General features: G+C 42.5%; 2 protein-coding genes across 4 annotated transcripts in view; one reads left to right on the top strand and one right to left on the bottom strand.

Moving 5' to 3' along the window:
- Positions 1-7,426: 7,426 nt before the first annotated feature.
- On the bottom strand, positions 7,427-8,742 carry LOC139283165 (protein FAM72A). The gene is made up of 4 exons (XM_070903126.1): positions 8,591-8,742; positions 8,282-8,359; positions 7,632-7,756; positions 7,427-7,532 (listed from the first exon to the last, which is right to left on the bottom strand). Exons 1-4 carry the CDS (start codon positions 8,740-8,742, stop codon positions 7,438-7,440), a joined length of 450 nt encoding a protein of 149 aa, XP_070759227.1. The 3' UTR covers positions 7,427-7,437.
- Positions 8,743-10,568: 1,826 nt separating this feature from the next.
- srgap2 (SLIT-ROBO Rho GTPase activating protein 2) overlaps positions 10,569-26,818 on the top strand; it is a 49,767-nt gene continuing 33,517 nt past the window's right edge. For all 3 annotated transcript variants that reach the window (XM_070903489.1, XM_070903490.1, XM_070903491.1), the window contains exon 1: positions 10,569-10,649. In XM_070903489.1, coding sequence (XP_070759590.1) covers positions 10,583-10,649 — 67 coding nt within the window. In that variant the 5' untranslated portion in view covers positions 10,569-10,582. The remainder of the gene's footprint in view (positions 10,650-26,818) is intronic.

Raw genomic sequence — 26,818 nt, forward strand, 5'->3', positions numbered from 1 at the left:
CAACACAAGCAAATAATTTCATTATGATCAGTTGTAAAACACACAAAATGCTTATTTTTCGTCTATGAGACAAACTTTTCGAATGTGCATGTAAATAAATGTGTAATTTATGTGATCGGACCTTTAGTGTGGCAGCTCTGCCAGATTCAGGCCTGTCATCTTCTATATATATTTCCAGCCTTTATGTACAGTATGACATTGTCTTTTGCTATTTGTGTTGTGCCAGACTCACTGGAGTGACTTATAATATATTTTTCCTTCGTCCTATTATTCATGTAAAGTGTCTTTGATTACCCTGAAAAGCGCTCTATAAATAAAATGTATTATCATTATTATTATTATTACTTCTTCTATGTCATAGAAGAAGTAATAATAAGTAATAATAATAATAATGGCCAAATGTGGCCCGCCACGTCATTTTATGTGGCCCGCGAGAGCTTAAAAGGTCTGAGTGTCTAAAAATGAATAGGTCAAAAGAGTGCTTTGACCAAAAACTACATTTCCCACAATGCCTGTCGACTATGATACCCGCGAAGTGACGGCTCACCGCCAATGGGTGGTGGGTAATGGGTATTTAATATGTTATTTTTCTTCATTCACTTGGATAGTTTGATCCATGATTGATGGAGTTATGTGGGTTTCATAAGCTGATAAATTAAAAGGATTTATGTTATAACAGAGCAACTAACAAACATATTTTTTCTATGCAACTGCAATGTTTGTGACTTGAATAAGTAATAAATTCAGAGTTATTTAACATTAAGGAGTAGTTACATTTATTTTACATTACATTCGATTACATTTAGTTACATTTATAAGTTACATCTGGCCCTTTGAGAACAGTCATTACGCTGATGTGGCCCTCGGTGAAAATGAGTTCGACACCCCTGATTTAACCACTTTTACGTGGTGAGCCTTCAGCTGTGCCTATTTAATCGTCATCTTTCTCCCCTCCTCATTCATTGCAATATCCATTTAATTCTATGTTATACAATTTACCAATGAAAGGTCCATTGGTTGTTATATTTTACATATTTATTTTCACCTGAAGGACACCTATGGTTTTCTCTATTTTACATGTATTTATTTTCACATTCATAGCTTCCTTTATTTCTTTTTTCTTTTGCTATTTTCTTTTTATTTGGAAAAAGCAGTATCACAGAGTATACAAAACCTTTTCAATATTTTACATGAAACCTTTTTTTTCTATAAGATTCCTTCATTTCGCATCATGGAAAAGTCCTTCCTCTTCTCTTGACCATCTTGAGCCGAGGACCAAGATGTTTGGGTTTATGTTACCATGACAACCTCAGTTTCCACCATAATCACTGTGCCCTGAATTACAGGGAAATCAAAGCCTGACAAAGATTTAATTATTTAATCATAACTGTATGAAAACATCATCTTTTTTCCCCATACGGAACACCTTAGTAGTGACAGGAACCTACAACAGCAGACGGAGTGACGCCTAAAACCTGCTGAGCTTACTCATTTCTCACACATTCATGCAAATACATCCAACAAAAATGAATTCAAATAAAACGACAGGTAACAACAAACGTGGGGATGTAGTGAAACATGAAGGGAGCCCAGTCTTTTCTCAACTGATAATAAAACACCAAACAAAAACTTGAGTTGGTTGTGTCTGTTGAGTTTTCTGTGTGTGTCATTGCACCTCATATCCAACAGAGTGCGCCACAGTCTTCTCTCTGAGATTTTTCCACTAAAGCATCAGGAGGTATACTGTGGGTCTGAGGTTGTAATTAACTAGTAGCCCCAGTTACTGTAGATAAAGGCCCTGGTTACAACCACGTAGATGATTTTACTTGTTTTTGGCAGATTGTAGACCACTTCTCAGGACTGTGTGGGCTTGTACATTCTATACTTGACTGAGATCTTCCTCAATCTGTGAGGGCAGGCCAAATTACACCTTTATTTTAAGTACATAGAGTCTTGTGAACTACTGTAACTCCAGCATAGCTCCTTCCAGCTTCAATCTGAGCAGAGTCTAATCAGCCAGTATTGAAAACAACTGTAGCAGATGTGCAGAGCCTTGAAGAATACATTTTGAGTGAAACTGTTTTAGGGATTATTCTCCAGAGCCTGTTTTAACTTTTACCTAAAATGTCTTCTTTTATCAGTGACTTTGTTTTAATTTGGTTTAAACAGATCCATTTGACATAACATTGGGCATGTTATTGTAACTCAGCCTCCCAAAAGTGGAGGATTGGTTGTTTGTAAGGACAAAATTGTTTTAGGTTATTTCTTTAATGTGGATTTTGAAATATGTTTATCTAATTCCATACTTTAGTGTTTTTTGACTTAGCAATACACCCTCTTTGTTCTACTCATACCCGAGGCACTAAATATTTGAGTCGTAGAGGCTTTTTTCCACAACAGTCATGTCATAGCAGGAAAGCACAGGTGTAATGAGTAACATGAATTAAACTGCATGCTGGCCCACTAACATGGCTTACAAGGCCAATTAAATGGAACAGAGTCATCATTAATGTTATTAGCTACACCTGCACTTCCTGTCCAGTCACAATGCTGCCACGAAAAGGGTCTATTTCTATGTTTGCTTCATAAGATAATGAGTCTGTGAACATTCTATCGTTGTGGAAAATAATGCTGAAGTAGAGCCCTTTATCATTAAGTGAGTTTCAGTTTCAATCAAGTTGAATGATCTGTTCCCAGCTAAAGGACACATTGTCCTCACTCTGTGTCTACTCGCCTGGCAGCTGGTGAACATATTTATGTAAAACAGTTGCACACCTGCCCTCCTGTAGCTGCTATACAGTATGTTCCACACACCTGCCCCCCATTTACACACTGTTCGGTCAAACAGCTGCCATATTAGCTCCATACCTGTCTGCCTGGCTTCCTGCAAGCCCACCTGTGTGACACTATTAGCACAATTCTTTTAAGCCATTGTTTTTATCCTGGAAAATACAATCAGGCAAAATTCAGCCTTGAACAAACAGAACAAATGATGAAGAACTGTAAAGCGGCTTACATGTGATTCATACTGTGGACCCCATCCTGTTTGGCCGAATCATCAACATGTCACACTTTTTGTTGATCATACCTAGATAGTCATGCTTCCCTGTTTATTTGCATAACCCTGGGTTGGCATGACAGGAGACTTGTATTAGCATGTTGTTCTATAAGCAGAGCCTCTACCTGATTAACCAGCTTGGCTGTCGCTCGGGCAGAGAGGCAGCATATTGGATTTTTCGTTTATTTGTCTAGGGAAAGAAACCATGCACTGAGTGCTATGCATACATTCTTTTATTCAGCTTCACATTCATTCAGTGTCTTGCAAACACACACACACACACACACACACACACCTGGAAGCTGCCTAGAACAAGCAGTCTTCTCCTGTTGACCACTGGGTGCATTGAAGCTACAATGAGTCTTTCTCCTCTGGGCAGCAAATGGTTCCAGGAGTCTAGTTCCCTTTTGTAGGAATAACCCATGTTGAATCAAGAGTGTGACTTTCAGTGAAAGAACATCCAAACCACGATTTTTCCTGACCCTAGCCTTTGGATCTCTGCGGGGAAGTCAGTGGTGAAGTTATTGAATTGCACAGAAAAACAACACGCTGACATAGTTCATGAGGTGGTGTAAGATAAAAACATAGAGCTGATGTTGTGAGGTATTTGTAATTTGGGCGGATGCTACAAAAACAAGTGAAAACAGGGCAAGCCACAACTATTTGTTTCTGATTTTTCTTGCCATCACTGCCTCAATTGCCCTGTGCATGTCCCAACAGCAGCAGCAGAGAATGTCTGAGAAGGAGGTATCTAAAAACAAATGCCAACTTCAGGCAGATCATTCCAATAAAGGTCTAGTTTTCTTGGTGCACATGTGGAGGTTCACAACCACAGACAATTCACAGAACCACAGATCAGGTAATGCTTCCAACATTTGTGAATTATTATGAACCTGCTAACCTCCAAAACAAAAGCGTCTTCCCTAACCTGCGTATGAGTGTAGGAAGGGGCATAAATATTCAACTAAAATGTTGACGAACATTATAAATCTGCATGGTGCGTGAATGAAAAAAGACCCAATTCCAATGCACTGACAGAATGGATAAACAATCCACTCCAACTCTGTAGATCAGAGATAACTGTACTGTTGGTCGCCCTGCTTTTGCCCTAAACACACACCCATATCCAACACAGACACATGGATACTGTCTGAGAGCTAGATAGTTCAGTTTGTGACCTTTTTGTTGGTAACAGAGAGCGCAGACTGAAACGGGCTCAAAACATCATTTGCAGGATTATCCAGTTATTTGATCTGTGAATGTTTACTCAACTCTTCACCTGACAAAAGCAAAATACTGTGTATTTTGAGCATCACAATGAGACGTGTGGAATCAAAATGTCCACCAAAGATATTAATAATAATCCTCTGAAATAAGTTTCAGTCACAAATAATCTGCTGTACTTTATATTATACTTGTTCATGTAACACTATTATTTACAGATGACACCTATTGCATGTCTGTCCATCCTGGAGGAGGGATGAAGAGGTGTGTTGCTCTTAGTTAAGTTTCTCTACTATGTTACACAAATTGTGAAGCCTTCTGAGACAACCATGTGATTTGAGGTTAGAAATAATACTGACTTGACTATTTGAGAAACTCATTTTCAGTCTTGGCAGTCGTCTGCACGCAGTGCGTTAGAGAGAACTCCAGGACATATGTCAATGATGTTGGATGCTCAAAAAAATAAAAGCATAAAACTTTTCCAAAACATTCTGTGACTTGAGTGTTTGGGTCATGTAATGTCACTTTTGTCCATAATAACTTTTCTGTGGAGTCCAGGATGAACAGCAGATATGGAATATAGAAGCTAATGTGGATCAAAATTAGGGAGAAAAAAACAGAACTACAGGGCACTCAATATATTTTGAAAAAAAAAACAGTTTATTAATTTAACAAGCATACAAAACAACAAATCATCTTTTCAAACTACCAATGCAGTTTCAGTGCAATTCCAAAATATACATCTTTCAGCAGGGCATGTTAATCAAAGTTATTTACGTCAGAAACAGCCATTTAAATATTTTTTTTTGATTATCATTTGACAATTGTCCTAGCCAGAGGAAGCTCGCAAGTGATACCTTCATGAGGTAAAACTGTACACATCCAACCTTTAAAAACGTACAAAACAAAGCACTACATCACAAATGAAATATTAAATACATGAACAAAAACATAAGTACTATAGCACGATACAAACGGATGTATTTGTAAACGAAGCTTGTAAACAAAAAGGAAGTATGTGGTTATAGATATTTGGTTTGTGGATTTAATAAATACCTATCTGATGCACTATATCCCATCAGTTTACCACATAGACAGTATTTGGTGTGCAAGTGTAGCAGACTGTCAGTTATAACTTTGAGTTGAAGGACGTGAAAATCTGGACAAAGTTTTCCTCCTCTATGTGTATTTTTCCACAACTAAAGGCTATAGCATAGATAAACATAGAGGCCGGTTAAAGTTAAAAAGACCTACTTCCTTTATCCTGGTGAGAAGTGACATTCTATGTTTGCCGACAATACGGGCAAATCTCAAGTTACTTTAAGACAGGATCATAGTATCAGCAGGGCACAGCAGTGATACAATAACAAGAGCAGAATGATGGCACTGCCAAAAAAAAGACTGACTTGAGTTAAGTCCCTTGTGACTGGAAGATGTTGAAGCTTGTGTCTGGCACAACAGGCTGAGGAGAAGGCCTGGTCAGTTGGGGACGACCAACTAACACACAGCATCAACCTTCGAGTCCACAGCTTAACAAAAGGGTCATTGTCAGCGATCACAGCATCGGTAAGGCCAATGGAATATTGAGGGTTGAGAGTTTTATGGTCAGCTCCACTGACTTAAGCTGAACTTCACAACAGATTAGTTAAAAGTGTGAAATGTTATTCAATAAACTGGCCCAAAGTGGCATAACTATCTTTTATTTTTTAGAGGGATAGCCAGTCCGTAAGTTCAATGTTGATATGTTCCATGATTCTTTGGAGTTAACTTTTTCCTTCTCTTCAGGTGCTACAAGTATGCTGCTACATAAAACCGAACAGTAATGTAACAAAACCAGAGCATGGACACAGAAATCCATTTAGAAGTCATGTTGATTTTCTTAATTATCCACATTGAAGAGTTATGGGGCGCCGCAAAAGTGCACCTTTGTTAGTTCCCAGTCTATCTTCAATCTACATCATCAAACTGGGAATTTACTACTTGATTGGAGCTCTTAAACACTACACTTTAAAATTCAGATGATTCAGGCCTTTAGTGGAAGCACACCCTATGTATGAGTTAGTATGTTAGTATCAGATACTGCTACAGTCAGATTCATCTGGGTGTTAAACACATACTGCTGCTGTCAGGTGTGTAACAAACACTGTATTAGCATATCAAAATGTATCACTGATAGAACGTCAGATCGTAAGGTAACCTAAATCAAATATGCCCTTAAAAAAGCAAGAAACTCAGATATATATATATATATATCTCATTCCAATATATATATATAATTCAATAATTGTGCTATTTCTCCACAACACATGGGATTCAAAAAGCACTCCAACTTTCAGTCAGCACCCAGCCACACAGAGAGAATATAAGCCTTTAAGACATGACTGTTAATGTTAGGAGTGTTTGCTTATTACAGCATATTCAATGTACAGATTATAACTGCCATTAAAAAAAGAAGGTTGTAGGTTGAATTGTGGTCATTTTATCAGAAAGTTGGACTTAACGTAAAAAGCACAGCATTCACTGGTTAGTTCCACTGACTTCTCAAACCACACCCCCAACTCCTCGCAAGGCTGGTCAAAACCATGAGCTCAGTGGAGGCTGTGAGGAAAGTAGAATGCACTAGATTAAGGAGTCTAGTTGTCTGTTATTTCAGTCTACTTCAGCCACATGTTTTATAATGGCCCACGCAAATGTACAAAAAGAGAGAGAAGAATGTATGACAGTGTGTGTGTCTGTGCTTTTAACAGTGATGGGGAAAGGCATGGTCACAGGTTAAAGCGTAATTCAGCACTAAATTACGTAGGGCCAAAGACGTTTGCGGCACTGTTCACTGTGGGTTCAAACTTTGGAGCATGTTGTGCTTCTGGCAGCACCCCAATCAGTGATGTCACAGCAGGTGTTCTCCATCTGCTGTCGAAGGCAAAACACCTGCTGTGATATCACCGATTGGGGTGTGGCCAGATGTGCACCATGGTTTAAGTTTTCAACCCATGCAGAGCAGTACAGCAGCCTTTTTCTGCCCTATTTGATTCTGTATTAAATTACCCTTCAAGGCTTCTCTTTTCTCTCTTATCGCAAGCATGGTTTGTACACTCTTCTAGCTCCACCTCTAAAATATTGGCATTCCAGGTCTCTCACATTGTCCGTTTCCCTCTCTACCTAATACACTCCTCCTCTGAGGGGCTTTCTGATTCTTCATTCTCACTGTCATCCAGTTCGGGGAGATCTCCCCACAGGAGCAGATTCAGACCTGCAGACACATTGGAGGGTGACAAAGGCTTATGAACACATTCAACTCAGAGAGAGCATGCAAAGAATTCCAATTTTATCAAGAGGGGCTTATACTGACCTGTCGCATCCAGTCTGTTAAGAGTAGATACAGCATCGCTATTGAACATCCAGAAATGGCCGTTGTTACAAGAGAGCAGGCAGGGTTTACAGGGGGCCACAACATGATAGCCCACAACATTACCACTGGGAGAGGGAGGGGGAGAGAATAAAGAAGAAACGTGTGTCAGCACTTTACTGGGGGCACTTCTGAAAAGTGCTAACTCCACTAGTGGGTGTCCATTATCCAACAGATGTTTGTTTTCGCCCTGTGTACAACAACAAAGGCCTGGAAATACAAAAGAGGTTCCATAAAGCCTCACTGTAGCACCAAACTCTCATCCTTCTGCTCTTAATATCTCAGAAACAAATGGCAAATGGCAAAGTTTCATTTTAACTACGGGTGTATCTAGCTGTCATCATGCTGCTTTTCTCAGTTTTATATCACTGTAAATTGAATATCTTTGGATTTTGAACTGTTGGCCAGACAAAACAACCGAGAACTTAAATAATCGTTAGTTAGTTAGGCGTATGCTATGAAAAACAACTATACGGATAGGTTCTACTTGTTTGCTGTGCTAACTGTTGTGGCTGCACTTCTTATTAACATCTCACATCAGCAGATGGTCTTCGTAAAGCAAACCCTGCAGGCTATGGAAGAGCTTTACATACCACTTGAGACATGCGATGTCTCTCAGTTTGCATTTGCAGCTTTCAGTAGAGTAGCAGCTGGCCACAAAGTCAACAGTTCTTGGGGGAGGGTGCGTGTAAAAAAAACCAAAACAAACATAGGCATGAAAGGTTAAAACCCACATTCATTTCAAATTTTCATGCAACAAACCCTGTTAATCACAGAATAGGTGTCAAGTTTGTGTCCCTCTTCCCACCAAATGATCAGTCAGCTACATTTTCACCTTGCCCTGGCAACAACAGCAGACATAAACAAAGGCTAGCAGCATTGCTAACTCGATTAGCACTTACCTATTAGGGGGTATATCAGTCGAAAAAAGCTCAACCTCAGTGTCTGCAAGAAGCACTGCTTTCATGCCTCTCGTGCAGAGCAGACTGTCACAAAATATGCAGTTCACCTGGGTCACACACTTGTTTTTGAAATTAGCGTTGGATGTAGACATTGTTGTCCTGCTAAAATGGACGAACTCTCTGGCTCTTTCTGCCCCCAGACAACAAATGCAGGAGAAAAACACGAATCGGACCCTGATGTTGCTCACTATCCGCTCAATTCGGAGAAATAATATTTGATTTTACGTAACTTCGCAAGGGTTAACGCTAGCTCTAACGTCCTTGTGTAAACGTTAGCCTTCTCCTAACGAGAAAAGGGAAGGCAGCTAACGTTAGCTTGTTAAACAAAACGCACGAAAATGTATATTTCCGCGAAATGATCTCTAACGTTGTATAAAAGAAAATGGTTAGCTGTATTATTGATAAATCCACGATATCGGCGAATAACTAGCCTGTTCTACACGACTGGCTCTGCATCCATTCGGATGTAGTTTACAGCTAACTAAATAGCTGTCAGCTTTGTTTACAACTTCCTGGTATTTAACGGCACTTCCTGAAACTATCTTTAAAAGACCCTACACCTGACTCTGATTGGATACACTCCATAGTAACCGACGCCATTGGCCACCTTCCTTACAAAGTCTGAATTTAATTGGTTACGAATTAGAGTTGAAAACCCCACTTTCAAATATCCTGAAAGCCGATTGGTGTGCTTGCACGTCATTCAAATCCCATTTCACCAATTGTGGTGTGGGAAGTATAGTTCTTGTCCTATAAAATTAGGCAGGGTCGTCGGTAAGGCGATGTAAAAAAAAAAAAGAAAGAAAGAAAAGTTGATGCATTGACATTCAGGAGGAGGGTAGCCTTTTAAATAGACAGCTTAAACTAGGAAACGAGTAATATGTTAGAAATTGTTATTGTCGAAATACTAGACAATGCTAATGCATTTCTATTGTGTCAAACAATATAATCAGTGAATATAGATAGCCAGAGTTAAGGAATTGCTTGCTAGCAAGCTAAAGCCAAGGTTCTACTTTTTGGCCAGGCTATCGTTAGCTACATTCCTAGCTACAGTTGATAATTTGCTATTTTGTATAGAAAATAAGTCACTTAAATTCCGCATGAAGACATATGTAAGACACATTTCAGGTCATAACGTTACTGAAAGGAAATATGAAATGGCTATTAAACCCACTCACCCTGGAATACATCACCCTCACATTGCAACTGGCTTTCTAAATACTGCTTGTTTGAAAATATGCGCTTTAAACGTTTCCCTTTTGTGAAACTTTAGACTATACAATCACCCGGTCAAACAAGACACACACCTATGGGACTTGTTAAATGCAGTTTAGGGCTTGTTGGCAAAAAAAAAAAATGTGTACCCCAAATGAATACTATCGTGAGCATCCATGCCTGTCCTGCGCACTACTGACCAGCCAGCCCCTCCATCTCCACTGGGTTCCTCCTCTCTCTCACTTCAGTGGGGGGGCGAGGAGAGCAGTTTAGTTTAGACTGGCGGACGGGCAGCTGCAAGACCGATACCCACTCAGGTCAAATATATATGCAAAAACAACTTTTGAAAGTGCTTACTGACAAGCTATCACTGTTTGTTTTTTACGAGGGGAATGAATCTCCTTCCACTTGAAGTTGTTTACACCATAACCGGTTTTGAGGAGGCGGTGAGGCGCGGCGGCGGCGGCGGCGGATGGGAACATACAGCAACAGCAGCAGCAGCGCCAAACTCACAATGCGCCCGGAGTGAACAGAGGCAGGGAGACAATACAGACCCGCGGGGACAGTGAGGAGCCGCAATCTCTCATCTGGGCTCTCCTTTTCTTTTCAAAACCTGTTCCAGAGTGGCACCCCCCAAGTCTACGCCTGATTTATTGATTGATTGAGACAAAATTGACTTCGCTACGAGGGCAAGTGGTCTGATCTCCAAACTCAGCCATGACGTCTCCGGCGAAATTCCGAAAGGACAAGGAGATAGTGGCCGAATATGAAACTCAAGTTAAAGGTAAAACTTTTTAAAAGCTTCTCACGTGTTAATATACTGCGCAAGCTAAAGCAACGTAGCGTTAAATGCGTGCTTTCTGACTATATGTGTGTTTTCCTTCACTTGGCTGATTGCATGGATTTCTGTACACTCACCTCTCCTATCAGGCGTAAAGGGTACGCTTGCCTTTGTATTTCACCAACCATTTATGAAGGTTAATTGTCATTACGCGGACGTGGCAGATCAATAGTATATCAATAATTGCAAATAAACGTTGAACATCATGATCAGCTTGTCTGCAAGCGTGTGATCGCTCGTCTTTAACGAAGCATACAGATGGCCAACAAAGACAAGGGGGGGGGAAACGGCTCAGAAATCAGCGTTGTTGTACAGATGTGGCCTCTATATGGTCTCTAAAGAAAATCTTATGTGAAGGTGGTGTGTGTGTGTGTTGTGTAGACTACAGAGGGCTGGGGTTTCGACATGGAACAAGGCAGGGCGTTTTCTCTCCCTCTCTGTCTCCTGCGTGTCTGTGCTGCTGCTGGTGTGCACTGTCGTCCGTTCATGCTGCAAATGTGTGTGTGTGTGTGTGTGTGTGTGTGTGTGCGCAATTGTAGATTGCAATTAAATAATCAATTCGTGCAAAGGCTTGTCCACTGATCACAGTTCGTTGGTCTCGCCGCTGCCGATGATCAAGGACATGAGAGAGCAGCAGGGCTGGGAGAGCAGATTGTAGTGGTTAGAAAGGGGCGTTTAGATATTAACTGTTTACTGGCTGATTTGTGTGTGTGTGTGTGTGGATGTTTCTGTCGTCAGGCAGGCACACTATTCAGCTGGGCAGTGTCAGCCAGAGTGACGGTGATTGCTTATCAGATGTATAGGTGCAGGTTAGTGGTGTGTAGGCTGGGGAGGAGAAGGAAAGCACAGGGGTGGCAGGAAGGGGGAGAGAGAGAGGACAGGATATTTCGCTCCACATGAACAACATGTTTCCACCGCTGCTGCTGTGCCAGATCATCAGATAAAAGGGGCTTCCTCATCACACCTGCTTCTCATGTCCATTTAAGAACACCCGTCCTCTTCCCAGCCCTGCCACCGTCCTATGCTTCTATAGAGCTGCTGCCACCAGTACGACACAGAGCAGCAAGTCAGTGACAAGCAAAGTGATTGTGGGGACTGTAATCATAAACCATAAATGTTGTAAAACTAGATTTTTTGGTTGATATATGGATGGGTGACAAATTAAAGGAAACCCCACCTTAATGTGTCTTTAGTAAGGTGTGGAGCCACCACAACGGCTTCAGTGTCCCATGGCTTTGATTCAACAACTTCCTGGAACTCCACTGAAGGGATGAACACTATTCTTCAAAAAGATATTAAAAGGTGTTTAAGTGACTGTGAGAGCCACGTCATATGATTTCCTTTTTTTCAATGTATCACTTGTCTTTAGAGCTACACAAATTCTGGGCAGGGATTTGATTTGGTAGTCCTGTCAGTTAAAATAATGGACAGTGATTAATCCAGGGTAACTCGACATAGCTCACTGTTTACCACCTCTTATTAGCCACTTCCTCTTGTTTACCTGCCTATGTGCCTAACTCCTTTAGCTGTCACCACAGTGACATTAGGGTTGTTGTCTCAATGTCCCGGTAGGCCGCTGTTTATGCTTGGCAGCCTGTGTAAAGGCTTTCTGTCTGTGCTGCATTGTGAGGGCTGTCTGCTGTGTTTGTCAGCTTGTGGACTTAATGTTTGTCCATCGACCCTCTGCATCGATTCCTCCTGTCAGTTACTTCACTGCTCCCTGGTCAACAGCTGTGTTGAGCTATCTTGCCTTTCCTCACTCTGTCCACACGTTTTTCCACATACCGTCTTCCCTATCTGGAATGAACAGATGAAAGGATAAACCGATGCATCCACATTACTGTTTTTCCATCTGTGTAGAGGCGTCTCCAGGTGCTGTGTGTCTGCTGTGACATTCCCAGCAGTCTGTCTCTTTTCTGGGAGACACAGGCAGTCTGTCATTACCCTGCACACTGCTGTTAGAGATTCTCTAATGGAGGGTGTGAAGCAGCAACACATGAAGCACCTACATGTCACATCTCTGTCTCGCTGTGTTTCCTAACACGTGTCAGTCTTATTTCCCAAACCTTTGTTAGGTCCGCTATTGCAGACCAGCTAGCCAAGGAATCAAACCTGTATGTCTCTTCTCTAATCAGGCGACAGGAATAGTCTTTTCACGCTGCAGCCATACTCTGCAGCATCATGGGGGAAATAAATGTAAATCCTCCCATGGCTTACATCCACAAGTCTCTGCAGCAGGAGAGGAAAATGCACACACAAACATGCACACATTCACAGACAAGGGCTTGACAAAATAACATACTTGATGAATGCATTTGTCCTGATTATTTTCAAGACCATCCCCTGACATATTAACCACTATAATTTAGCATTTTGTTTGGCCATTGATGGAACACTGGCACAGCACTATCATACTCTACTGTAGCACCATTATACTACATTCAAGATAGTGTTATATATGTATTCTCATAAAATGTTAGCATACACAACACACAGCATAGCATTTATGCTACACATAGTCAGGAATTCTGGTGAGGTTCCTGAGACAATTTGGCCTCTTATAATGAAACCCTTTGTTACTTTATGATTTCAAAGTTTGAAAACATACATATCAAGTGCTGACAAATGCTGCTATTTGGTATTTAACCTAACATGACCTGTCAATTGTCAAATCTCATGATGAGTCTGTGTTACCTTGTCTACCTTCTGGACCTTCATGAAGAAAAAAAAAACTGCAGTTGTTGTGAAGCAATTACTAAAAGTAGGTATGGCGTTGTCATGGCCATCTCACCTGTTGACATGTGAGCAGAAGAATGTAATATATACTAATATACTTCATTGACTTACATGAATTTCCTGTTGACTAACCCTAACCATAACCACCACTTGCCTAAACTTAATCCTTACCCTAACCTTAAACCAAGTCTTCACCCTAAAATTTAATAATTTACGTTATGGGGACTTGCCGTTTTGTCCCAAAAAGGAAGTCCCCACAATGTGACTATGTAGACAGATTTATGTCCCCATATGAATGCTTGAATACCACCATCCTTTTCTCAGCCCGTGTTATTTCACACAGGCTGAGTGCTGATACTCTTAATATGGGATTCTGGCTGATGCAAGGAATGTTCCTACTGCTCAGGAAGAGGGTGTGTGTGAGAGAGTGTGTGTATGACATTGTGTATGTCTGTGTGTGTGTATGAGAGAGAGAGAGAGAGAGAGAGAAAAGGAAAGAGGGAACGAAAAAGAGAAAGATAGCAAGAGAAAGAGAGAGAAAGTGAGTGCGACACATTAAAAAGAGGGATAGGAATGTTCTAACACAGATGCAAATGGTTATGCACAGCGCTGAAGTGGAGTTAAGGAATGAGCTTATCACCTACCATTCGTAGTTCACAGAGCACTTATTTGGAATTGAATCCAGAAAGCTAGTTTGCTTTTAGAAAGACTCCATCGCATTTACCCAGTCAACGCACATCTACCAGCTATCACCAGCCCTCGTTTAGCAGTCAGCAAGCTCGCCTTATTATATGAATGGAAAGCTTTAATTCAGGCACTGGGAAACATTTTAGAGGAAAAATTAGGGAGTGCTGAGTCTTTAGAAACATTTGACAGATGTTTCATTTTTCAAGTACATTTTGGCTCAGAGCTTCAGCATCTGTCAGGGTTTTACACATCTGGGAATGTTAATAAGGGGCTGCCTTTGCAAATAACTACTGTAACAGTAGCTGGAGTCTGTCAGAAAAATACAGAGGTATGTATGGCGAGTTAATCTAATGATGTGCTTAATAACCTTTTTTGGCTCTTGAGACTAAATACTCACACACAAAGAGGTATGCTCGGGCTGTATCTCCAAACACATGTAGAGTATTATAATTTTCCAGACTGGCTAACAAACTCATCCAGCTCTGCAGATACAGTGTTGATCTGTCGCCCTGAAGAGCGATGAGTGGCTGTGGCCATGAACTGAAACTGTGTGTCTACGTGTACGTTACTAAGCTGCCTGTTTACAAGGCAGCCAGAGAAACATATGATTTAGGATAAATGGCTGCTTTCACTAGCACACAATAGGAAAGGTGGTGACACAGCGAGAGGATGGTCTGCAAGCAGGATTGTGGGTTTCTGTGTGTGTATGTGGGGCTCTATGCCTGGGCTGACGTTGTCTGTGGGTTGTGGTTTATTGATGTATATTTGATGAGGAGGAGCAGGGGTGTTGCAGAGGGGTCTTCTGTCATAAATTGCAGGGAGGTTCTGTCTCTCATTTATTAACTGTGAAACAGTGAGAAATAATAAAACAGAGATACAGCTACGATTGTTATTGTAACACTGAACTCTTTGCTGCTGTTGCCTTCACATCAGCAAACATCACATGTTGGTGGAAGGATGCGAGAAGTCTTTAAGCTAATCAGTTAGTGGTAGTTTTAAGGCTTTGTGTGTGATCTCTATAACAACCGCTTGTCAATTAGGGCTGGACTGTATTGACTGAGTCCAGTGGTGCATTTACCAACCACAAGTCAATCACACAACTCTGAACGGTATTGTTTACTCGCTGTACACCGTGCGTCAAGTGTGTGCATGTCTGTCAGAGCGTGCTGATGAAATGGAAGGGGGGGGGGGGGGGGGGGGGGGTGTCATGGATCTGTGTGTTTTTTATTGTGAGCTGAATTGAAAATGCAAAGGGAGCTTAAAATAATCAGTCAGGAAGGATGTTTGTGTGAAACTGAGGTTCAGGAGTCAGGCTGGAGTGTGTGAAGCTTCCTGTTTGGGCCCACGGCTTTTTGTCTGGGCAAAGGAATCAACTGGATTTTTTAGCAGTCAGCACACTTGCCTCTCAGAATAGAAAGGAACCGAGAGATAAAGGTAGAGGGTTTTTTTTAAGAGTGAAAATCCTCTATTCTCTTTGATAAGTCACAATAGAACAATGTGTTCCATACCGGTGTCCCACTGTCCCACAGTAGCAGTCGCCTTGTGCTGTGTCAGCACCAGACACGAAGTGGCTGAAAACACTTATTGATTTTCTGTTGCCTTCAATCTATCTGCTTCCTCATTCTTCAGTATTCTATATGAGAATTGACTACAAGGCTGCTGCTGCACCTGAGAGAAAACACACAGCGTTAAATTTAACAACACTGTGAGTGCTGAGTTGGCCTCCTTCTGTACACACACACACACACACACACACACACAGACCGCTGCTTACATGTCAGTGAGTGTATTTTAGCAATTATGGATTAAGTTGTCCAATCCATCCCTGCCTGCCATCCTACACTCTGGATACAGACGACAGCTGAGAGATGTCTACTATCACCATGATATGCAGATGAACCGGTACAGGCGTACAACAACACCCAAGTGTAACAGATCTAAGACAAACAGCGCATGACTGTCAGTGACGAGAGATGAAGGAATAGATTTAGAAGTTGAAGAATTACTGAAAAAAAACCAAATAAACATGCAGAGATGGCAGCCGGTGAAGCCAAGTGCGCAAGGTCAGAGTTCAGCTGCTAGATGACTGCTGTTCATTGGTGCCAGATGTTCCAGATGCTATGATTGGGCAACAGATGTTTCGTCTGCCCTGGTTGGCTAATCCACAACACTCTGGTTGCCACCCCTTTACTAGGCCTTCAGCGCTGAGGCATGTTGGGATTGGTTGGAATCTCCCCTCCCTCTTTTCAGGTGTCCCTGCTGTGATGGGGAATGTGTGTATATGTGTAGGTGCACTCATGTGAACCTGATTTGTATGCCGGTCAATGAGTTGCCTCTTGTACTGACATTTTGAAAGATGAAGACACATGAAAGCTGCTGTCATATTTATTCATGCAAAACACGCGCACACACACACACTCCAGCCTAGCAGACATTGATGTAACCTACTGTGTTGTTTTTTGCATAATGTCAACTGTATCATTCAACTCAGACAGTTGGTTTTCTGTTAGATGATGAAGTTGAGCAGTGTTGCAGGTGTAACTACTCACCCATGTTTGTGTGTGTGTATGAATTTGAGTGGGCAATATGGATACAGTCTTTTATGATATTATGTGCAATTTTATATTGTGATATAGTACATTTTCTAGAAATTCAATTGAGAACTTTATGTAGTTAAAATAACCAGATCGGAGGGTTTATTTCTGGATTATACAACGAATTGAACATCAAGTGAATTTGATGCAGTGACTTAGATACATAGTTATGTTGGTAACACATACGTATCATCTCACAGTATATTAGGATTGCTACTAATATTTGTTATCTATTGTTTTCTCGATTTAATTGATTAATCTTTTAGTGTGTAAAATGTCAGAAAGTTTCTTACAGCCCAAGTTGACACATTTAATAACATATATTTATATATATTCGATTCGATATTCGATTTACCAACATGGAAGAAAACCAACAAATATTTACATTTTATAAGCTGGAACCAGTGAATGTTTTAACAAAATAATTTATCAAAATTGTTCACAATAAATTTTCTAATTGTTTCAGCTCTTAAGTATATATATATGATCACATTGCCCAAGCCTGTGTGTGAATGTGTGTGTGACCTGAGCCCATAGTTGATATAGAGGTCTTGACCCCTGTTGGGGTGCCTCATTCAAATAGAAATTCACTTTCTTTATCTGACACACACACACGGCAACAGCAGAGCAACCGGTGAGAGTGTGTAAAAATGTAGAAAGCAGGGACGTGCTCTGGCCTATCCCCACACACACACACACACACACACACACACACACACACACACACACAGTCTGTCAATCCCTTACTCCCTCTTTTTCAATCTTTTTCAATCTTTTTCTTTCTGTCAGCCTACTTCCAATGAACAATCACACCATTGTGAAAATAACTGCTGGTCTTCAACTCAAACTCTCTGTTTTTCTCACTCCGTCTTTTTCTGTCTCACTCTTTTTCCTCTCTCATGATGTTTGTCAGTTGTGATGAAATGTGACACACACATTTTCGACACGCCTCCCATGGCAGCTTAAACCAATAATCATCACTTTATGATTTCAGCATATGTGACACACACACACACACACACACATATATTGTGCTTGCATGCATGAGACTCTACACCGGACACTGACTCACAACCAGCTGAGAGAGAGGATGTGTGTTTGTGTGTGTCTGTGTGTGTTGGTGAGAACATCTTTAAGAACAGAGGGATCTATATAAAGCCGCGCAGGGCAGAGACAAAGCCTACTCATATCCTCTGTAAAACAATCAATAGGAGAACAGACATCCAGCTGTAAATAAATAGGAGGGAGGCAGAAAGAAGGGAGGGAGAGAAAACACAACAGTAGAAAGGTTGGATAATGCTCCCAGGGGATGCCAGAGGAAACAGGTTGTGTTTGAACAGCCCTCATACGTGGCTGGAGAGCGGGAGAAGAAAAAAGCAAGGAGTCCGACCAAGGAGGCAAAAGGGAGGAAAAGGGGGGCAGAAAGAGGAAAGGAGAGGGAGAAGAAAGAGGAGGAGGGATCTGGGAAATGTGCAAGAGGAGGTTTGAACAGAGGAGATTTTTTCAGAGAGTTATAAAGGAGGGAACAGACCCCACTTCTACTAGACTGTACACTCCATCTGCTCAGTTCAGTATGTGTGTGAGTACAGTATGCAGTTCTATTAGCCTTTTCACTCCCCATCTCCCTCTTCCTCTCTCCTTCCCCCTCCATCAGCAGCTTCTCTCTGCACGTAGGCAGAGTTGGTTGCTAGGGTTACTGAATTGCCCCCATTTTTCTGGGTTTGTGAGGAGCAGAGGGAAAATGAGAAAGAATAATGTAGATTTGTCTCCCCTGTAGGGTCTGGCTAATCAGGTTACCGCTATACGCATGCACACAGTACTGTTCCATTTTTGAACCCTTAGACCTCGGTCTTTTCAGGGTTTTTTTTCCCCCTTTTACTTTTGCTTTGCAGTCCTGTTCTCCTTATTTGCTCTCCTCCGCCTCCTTTATTCCTTCTTTTCATCGCTTTCTTTTTCCATGGTGTCACTGCTGTTTCCTCATCTCCCTCAGGCTGAGGGGTGGTATACTCTGTGTGTGTGTGTGTGTGTGTGTGTGTGTGTGTGTGTGTGTGTGTGTGTGAGAGAGATGAAGGAAGTCGCAGTAAAATAATTTGGCTTGTCATTGATGTTTTAAGCTTGATATTTATGAAAGCCTGAGGTCGCATTTTAAACTTGCATCAGCATCAAACACTGTAAATGAGTTACAACTACAGTAAGTGCTAAGAGCGGGTGGGTGGGTTGTGCTGGTATCAAAGAGAGAATTTCACTATTGTGACAAGTTTGTGTGTTTGTGTGTTGGAACTGGGCAATCACTGCATGCTGGCACTCGCCATTCGGGTTCACACCTCTGCTAATGCTGTTTTAATGAAGCCATTCATCACCTCTTCTCAGCTGAATCTGCATCACTTGCACACACACATACACTCACATCCAGCCTCTCGCTCTCTATCCTCTTTTCTTCTATATGAATGTGTGTGAGGACACAGTGTTCTTCCCCCCCTTGGTTGCTATGTGGATGCACCAGTTCTATTTTAGTTGTTCCCAGCATCAAAGCTGCTCTGGTGGAGATCTCTCCCATTTTCTCCCAGTGTTTGTTTCCCACATATATGCAGGCTCAGAGAGGCTTGTTTAGTGCTGAGTCCTAGCTTTGCTTTAAACCGACTTTGAATGTGGGAATACTGTAGTTTTCTTTCCCACAGTCATCACACACACACACACACACACACACTGTTCTGTACAGTATGATGATAAAAAAACAGCACACTCTCCTCTATGGGAAGGAAGGTAGATAGGGAGAGTTGGCCCGTCCTTCCCTGCTTCAGGCCCCTCACTTCACATTCAAGCCAGATGCACTACCTCTACACACAACTACACACATGTTTGGGTGTGTGTACTTCTAACATGTTGACCTTTTAGCTGGAGGTTACCCCGAGGTCACTGTTAGCCAGTTATGTTGCAGCAGGAAGTAGATGTGGAGATCAAACTTCCTCGTGTCTTCTTCCTCTTCACTCATCCACGTGGGACAACCCGTGATAGGCCCCCGCTGTGTACAAACAGGGAAACAGGGCGGTATGTGTGCAGACTCATGCAGTTCAAAAGCAAGAAAGGCTAAGTGTCACACATGCTACCTGACACAGTGACATGAGTGAAAAAAGTGCATTGGTCGTTGATAAGAACAGGTTTTGTCATAACCATCCACGCAAACTGAGTTTAACATGAGTCCAATCCTGTCTGGATTTGGCAAACAGGTGACTCTAAAAGTGATGCTGATTTAATCAAATGTTCTTTTGACATTCAAACAACAACTTCTCGGAAACAAGACTGTGCACAGAGTGTGGGAGTTCGTGGAGGGAACTGAAACTGAAACTTTATTGGGTACTTATATAATTTAAATGCATGTAATCAGTGATGTGTAAGGAATTTCCTGATAAGAGCTGCTGTGAAGGGTGACAGCAAGAAGTCAGCAGTTTCGTATGAATGTGGTCAAACGTGAGTTAAATAAGTTCAGAGGACTTGCATCATGTGTACCCTCATATCAGTACGTGTTGGAGGGTGTGGTTGTATGAGCATGTCTGATTGCTTGCCTTCCTGTGTGTGTGTGTGTGTGTGTGTGTGTGTGTGTGTGTGTGTGTGTGTGTGTGTGTGTGTGTGTGTGTGTGTGTGTGTGTGTGTGTGTGTGTGTGTGTGTGTTGGACAGACATGTCAGTGCTGGGTCCATGCCTGGTGTGGATGAAACCACCCTGGGTATGTTCTTTACCTGCAGCAGACATTGTATCAGCAGCACATACCCGAGGCCGGATATTTATCTCATTGGTTTGCAGGCGCCTGTTAGCAGACTCTTTCTCTTGTTCTGCCTCTCACCGAGTGAGGCCAGGGGGCAATGGTGTGTGTGAAGAACATGCTGATATGTGCGCTTCACTCATGCATGTCTAAGCGTGTCCTGAGGCTGTTGAATATTTACTGTCTAAAGCCTCTGAACCTGTCATGTACAAACACAACATAAAGAGGGCCTGGGTTTGTGTCGTTCTACGACATGATGCATTTTACCTACCCACCTATCCATTGAGCTTGGGTGGCAGTTATGACCTGATCAGCATGGTTCAGTTGATACTGAAGATAATCACATACAGTTTATTAAGTATACCTTTAAAACCTAATGTCATTCAATACAATATCCTTGCAATAAATCATATCTGTGTCTAGCTTCAGAAGTTCAGTTTTTGTGGACACTGTATTATAGATGTGTTGATTCAATAGAGTTGAATCGACATGGTCATAGTCAAAGTATTTTAATTGATTCAGTAGAGTTGAATCAACACACCACCGAAGAGGACATACTTTGTCTCAGTACTTTCATTGGGAAAGTTGTTGTCCTTTCAAAGAAAGACGACATTCTGGTGGGAAGATTCTCTTAAATACAGTATCGAGAGAAGAAGTTCTAGCACGTGTGGTATACCAAGTATTTTAATGTATGAACATCTTTCCAAGGTTCATTGCACTTGCCTTCACATTCTTTTAATTCAATCCAGTTGTTAATCATGTGTCGTATTAGGTTTATATGGGGAGACTAGAGTAAAATGGTCAGGTTTCTGGTGTTGGTTGAAGCAGGTAGGTTTAAAGGAGTTGGCGTCATGGAGCATACCAAGATCCAATCACAAACATCAAGCCCCTGTGCAGTCGGCACATCCGCAGATTACAATGTCTCAAAACTTTGAGAGCCACACTTACAAGCTGCGGTGATGCAATTGCAAACGTGCTTTGTGAGCCAAATACCAGCGTCAGATGGTGTTAATGAGAATCCCACATAACAGGAGCGGGTGGATGTTTTGTATTGTTGAGTGCGCAGGATAATATGAGAGTGTCAAAAGAGTCATAGTCGAAGTATTTTAATTGAGCAAGACGACAAGGCATAGTTTACAGAGCACTTGATGAATCGCGATCCAGCAGCATTCCTTCATCACTGATGACAAATTGCACTAATGTGTGCTGAGGCGTTTCTTGAATAATTGATGAACTGGACTTCAAACAACACCAATATTTTCATATATGCAGCAGCGTATGGAGTTGAGGTTTAAAATTGGGGCTATTCTGCATGTTGGCTGCATGCAGTAACTGCAATTGTACATTCGACACTGTTATACGCTGTTATTGTCATCAGAGGATCATTGGCAGAAGGTACATTTTGATATGGCGACGCCCACCAGGCACTATAGTATTCTTCTATTCAGGCTCTGGGCCCACAGTAGAGTGTATAGACCATGTGCTGGTCTGCACTGTGGGATAGCCCTCTCAGATTACCGCCTTTGCCTCTCCCCTCACCCCTCCCTCTGCTGCCCCCCTCCCCCCTCCTCACATTCCGACTCAGTCCATGTGCTTCAAACAGAGTGGAAATGGGAACATCCCTCTCCCTATACATGCACACACACATACTCATTCCTGTTGTGCAGTGGCCCATGCAGGACAGGGGTTGTTGTGGAGCTGATGGGTGCTTTCCATATAGATTATACACCGTGTGCTACACACTAATCACTCTAATCAGTGTCTGATCACTTTGTTAGGGTGTGGACCTCTGCCGAGACCTGTGCTGAGCTGAAAGTTGAGGAAGACCCAGTGTTTTTTTCTTGGAAATAAACAGATGAGCTCTGAGTTTTGGGGTGATGGAAGAAGAAGTGGAAAAAGAGGAGAGGGTAGAGAGGGGGGATGTCCTTTAGCACAAAGACCCTTCCCATCAATCACTTCATCACATTCATGGCATAGCCGCTTGACACAACCATGTTCTGGTGCCCCCCATAACTCTTTTTGTCCCCCCCCCTCCCAAATCTTGCCTCTCCCACTCCCATTCTCTCTGGGATTTTCTCTCTGTCTGAGGGCAGTGTTGCGTGTTAAAGGTTGCTGTCCATGACACACATGCACATACACACAGGCATTCTCTGTGTGTAAAGGTTGCAGTGGGAGGCAGCAGGCTAAGTGGCCGAGTGTGAGTGGGGCTCTTGTCATGTGCTGATGGTATTCCCTCTGAGGAATGTGGAGGAGAGTTTCCCAGTCTGGAGTGGTGGATTCCCACTGCTGGATCTGAGCATGAATGTAAGCTTTTAGGAATCATGGTGGTTCCATTTTGTTTTGTACATTTGTTGTACCATCAGTTGCGTACAAGTTAGGAAGATGTCAGAAATATGTCCGTGTAATACACCCATGTCAAAACCAAACAGGATGAATTTCCACAACACAGTGGCTAGCAGTGGCAGTGTCTCACTTACAAACTTGGGAGTCTGCTCTTAAAGCGGTTACAATCCTTAAGATTTCAGCCCAGATTGACTTGGCGACACCTTTGGTTACTGGCGGTAACAGAGCTGCGCTTTAATAACAGAGGTCTCAGAGTTCTGTTCAAGTTTACGTGAAATGCCTACATGCACTGTCTTCCGCATCACTTCCAATATGTGCACTCTTTGCTTCCTGTGAATCTCTTGTGCGTTGGTATGCAGTTTGAATCTTGTGGGGGAAAGGCAGACCCCGCCAGTAACCATGGAAACCACTAACAATAACAGAATGCTATTACATTGAGTGTTGACAAAATGCTAGCCATAAATAGCATTTATTATGGTGTCTGATCTGAAGAATTCCTTTTTGCATGTTTGCCTTTTCAGCCACTGACTCAACTCCTGGATGTCGGTGCATCTTTGAGGACATTGTACACAGATTGTTGAAAGGAATGTTAAATATACACAAACTGTTCGTGTTATTAGGCTAAGACGTGCAAAAATCACACTGAATTCCAGTAAAACAAGGAAAAACAAACTCACAGCGATGTTTTGGCACACCCGTCCAGTATTAAAGCAGCTATTGTATCTCCACACAACACGTTGACACTTTATGCCCATTGTTTTCCGAGTCTTTGTTACCGATAATGGCCAGGAAGGCTTACAGTATGTGTGAGTCAGGTCCCTGGCTGTATCCCTCTCCATTGTGTTCCGCTTTTACTGGCGATGACAATGATGGCCACTGTCCTCTGAGTGAAATACATCGCTGTCATAGCGTACATTCTACATGGTCCATATGCACACAGCACAGCTGGCCTCGGCACAGCTTTCACAGAATAGAGGCCATTTTGAATTCATGAATTATTTTGTTGTCTTTGGTACAACAGGGAGAATGTGTCTGAATTCTAGTGGGGGGGAGGAGGCTGTGATTTTCCTTCTTAGTGAAGAAGTATAGAGGGAAAAGGAGGGAGCTCTCTCCTTTAGTGAGTGCATGCCTGATGTCTGGGAGCTGGAGAGTCAGAACAGCAGGACTCTGCTAGATCAAACAGGCTTCCTCTGCGGATAAGAAAGAGAGCCAGCCAGGGAGAGGGAGAAACACAGGCAGGGAAAGGGATAAAGGAAAGCAAGAAGAGAGCTCTATGTAGTCCTTCAAACTAGAGAGAATTGTTAAACAATAAATTGCTCTAATGACTATCTCACTTTACCTTGTGTCTGGCTGGTGATGATCTGTCTGTGAGAGTCCACTGAGGCAAGTTTAGAACAGGTGTGGGCCACATGTCTAACTCTGGCCTGCTATGACCTTTGACCTCTTCTCTCCCCATGCCAGCCACAGACACTCACAGGGGACCTGCTCAAGCCCTCTCTCCAGCCTGCCGTCAAGGGGGGTGATCGTTGTACACACTGTATATTTGCCACAGCCTGACAGCTCTGCGTATGTGTGCATGCATGTTTATGATGCAGAGATTACACTGTGCGTGAAAGTGCTCCCTCTTCTCGCCCTTCGACACTGAGGCAGCATCAATAATTCAGCAACACATTGCAGAACACAATGCTATGCACAGCATTGCTGTTTGTCTCTTTCCCTCCCTCTAGATTCCTCAGTATTTGTCTGTCTCCTGTTAGACTGTTTTTATGCCCCCATTTTGTTTCTCTTACCCCCCTCCCCCAGTCTGCTCAGTTCTGCCCACTTTGTCTCTCTACGTTCTCTGTCATGTTTCCACTACCAGAGCTGAGAATCTGTCAAGCCTCTCACTTTTTCTTGCATTCATTAGTGTCTATTTTTCTTCCTTTCCCCTCCTGTTTTATATATATCAGGGATTTCATTCCTTGTGTGCCTGTGTATCCACTCCCTCCTCCCTCTCTCCTCTGTCCCTTTCTTTTTAAATCTTGTCAAGGCAGTTTTTAAGGGGCCGTAGAGGAGGCCGTGGAGGGGAGCTAGGAGGAAAGGGTGTGGCCGCCCACACTGCAGCACTCTATTGTGTTGTACTGATTCCGACACGTCCTCTCTCTGAGACACACATCACATCACATCACACACGAAGTAGGACACACACGCCGTGTAGAGTCACTGACCCCATGTTCACTCTCCTCTCGTTGGAGAGGCGTATTCTCTTGGTATCAGGGCTGTCCATTCCTGAGTACAGATTGCTTTATTTTTTTCCATTAGGTGTCCGAGGCTCACTTAGACACCAGGCTCCCATGATGTCAAAGGGCAGGACGACTTGAACAGTCTTACAGACTTAACCACAGGGCCTACCATAGGGATGTGACTGTTTTAATCTGATAGTCTGATACTTCCAGAAGTTTGTCTCATCGTTGACCCTCCTCCTCAGGGAGGTCAAAGCTCAGGGCCCGCTAGAGAGCGGCCACTCTCTATTCAGCATCTTGCTCATGCACATTCCAATGGACGCTCGCTTACTGTCATTGAGGAGTGACGACAGGCTTTCTACTTAATCATTTTAGGTTGTTCAAACTGACAACAGCGCTGCATCAAATAAATGTAAGAGGCTGCGTGGGTGTGAGCATGTTGTTGCAGGTAGCGGTGAGAAGATGAAACATGAACCTGGAAGTCCAGTTTGAATAATCCATCCATGAGAATGACAGCTTACCAGATGCCAGAAAAACACTGCTCAGCAGGTTATACTCCTTTTGAGGCAGGATTTTACAGCTAGAAATCAATCATGGCAGCAATTTTCTCTATGCGTAGGAGGTAAATGGCAGAATTGGCACAATACTCCAAGGTTTTATAATTGAACTGCAGAGTGTGTTGCTGGATGACGTTGAACCATGATTCAACAAAATTTGAGCCAGGATCATCAACAATGGACGACCTTGCATTTGGGTGATGGAGCCCTCTGCGGCTGCGCCAACGTGGTGGTCTCAATCAATACGAAACATGACTAGTTCTTAGGTTAGCCAGAGTAGAGTCTGTCCAGATACATATCTGACAGTCCGTCCTTAGCTGACTGTGGTGATCATTGGACTGTGAAGATGCTTGTTGCGGGATGAGATGGCGATATTTGAGCCACAGGGATTATCATGTGGCCAAGTAGGCAGTTATGTGTGAGAAAGCAAAACAATAGCACGTATGTGTGTTTGTGTGTTTTGAGCAGCACAAAGGCTGTGTTCATTGTGTCAGGGTGTCCTCGGGCTGACCTCAGGTGAGCGTTCCTCACTCTGCAGTGCTTTACAGACACATCCTCTAAGTATCCTCTCAGTCACACTTTAGCTGTGAGAATTCTGGGAGAAGACGGTTAATTTGATCAATTCCTCTTTCTGACTGAAGAGTTGTTCTAGTTTTTACTTACCAAGTGCTGGGAAGATGTGCTCGAGGCTTACTTGAGTGTTCTGCACTGCAGAATCATGTCGCCTATACAAAGACACAGATTTTTGTTTGGGCAGTGAGCTCAAACTGACCCCGATTCGTCCCACTGCGGGGAGATTAATTTAGTTTGATATGTCTCAACCACTGACATGAGTTAATTCTCGGTTTGCAATGATCTGCATCTGTTGCCTACTTACAAATTCATACATTTGTGCATAAAAAAAGGTAATGTTAAAGCAGCTCTAACTCTAAGAAAAGCACAAAGCTAAGCCAGCCCCCGTGTCTGGCTTTTTACTGACATCAGACTGGCTCCAGGCTCAAGTGTGAAAAGTATAACGGTACCCTGTGTTTCAACACTGCCGGTCAGGTCTTAATGCAAGTTCCAGCTTTGATTTTTGAATGTCAGGCTACTCAGTGGAGGACTAATCTCTGTCTGATACAATCCCGTGAACTTTAATAGAGTGTCTCTATGCCGCAGCTCATCCTGTTAGAGGAATTAGAAAACACCGTAGTGCTCTAATTCTAAAGCCCTCT

The sequence above is a fragment of the Enoplosus armatus genome, chromosome 3 (assembly GCF_043641665.1).
Source record: "Enoplosus armatus isolate fEnoArm2 chromosome 3, fEnoArm2.hap1, whole genome shotgun sequence".
Taxonomy (NCBI): Eukaryota; Metazoa; Chordata; class Actinopteri; order Centrarchiformes; family Enoplosidae; genus Enoplosus; species Enoplosus armatus.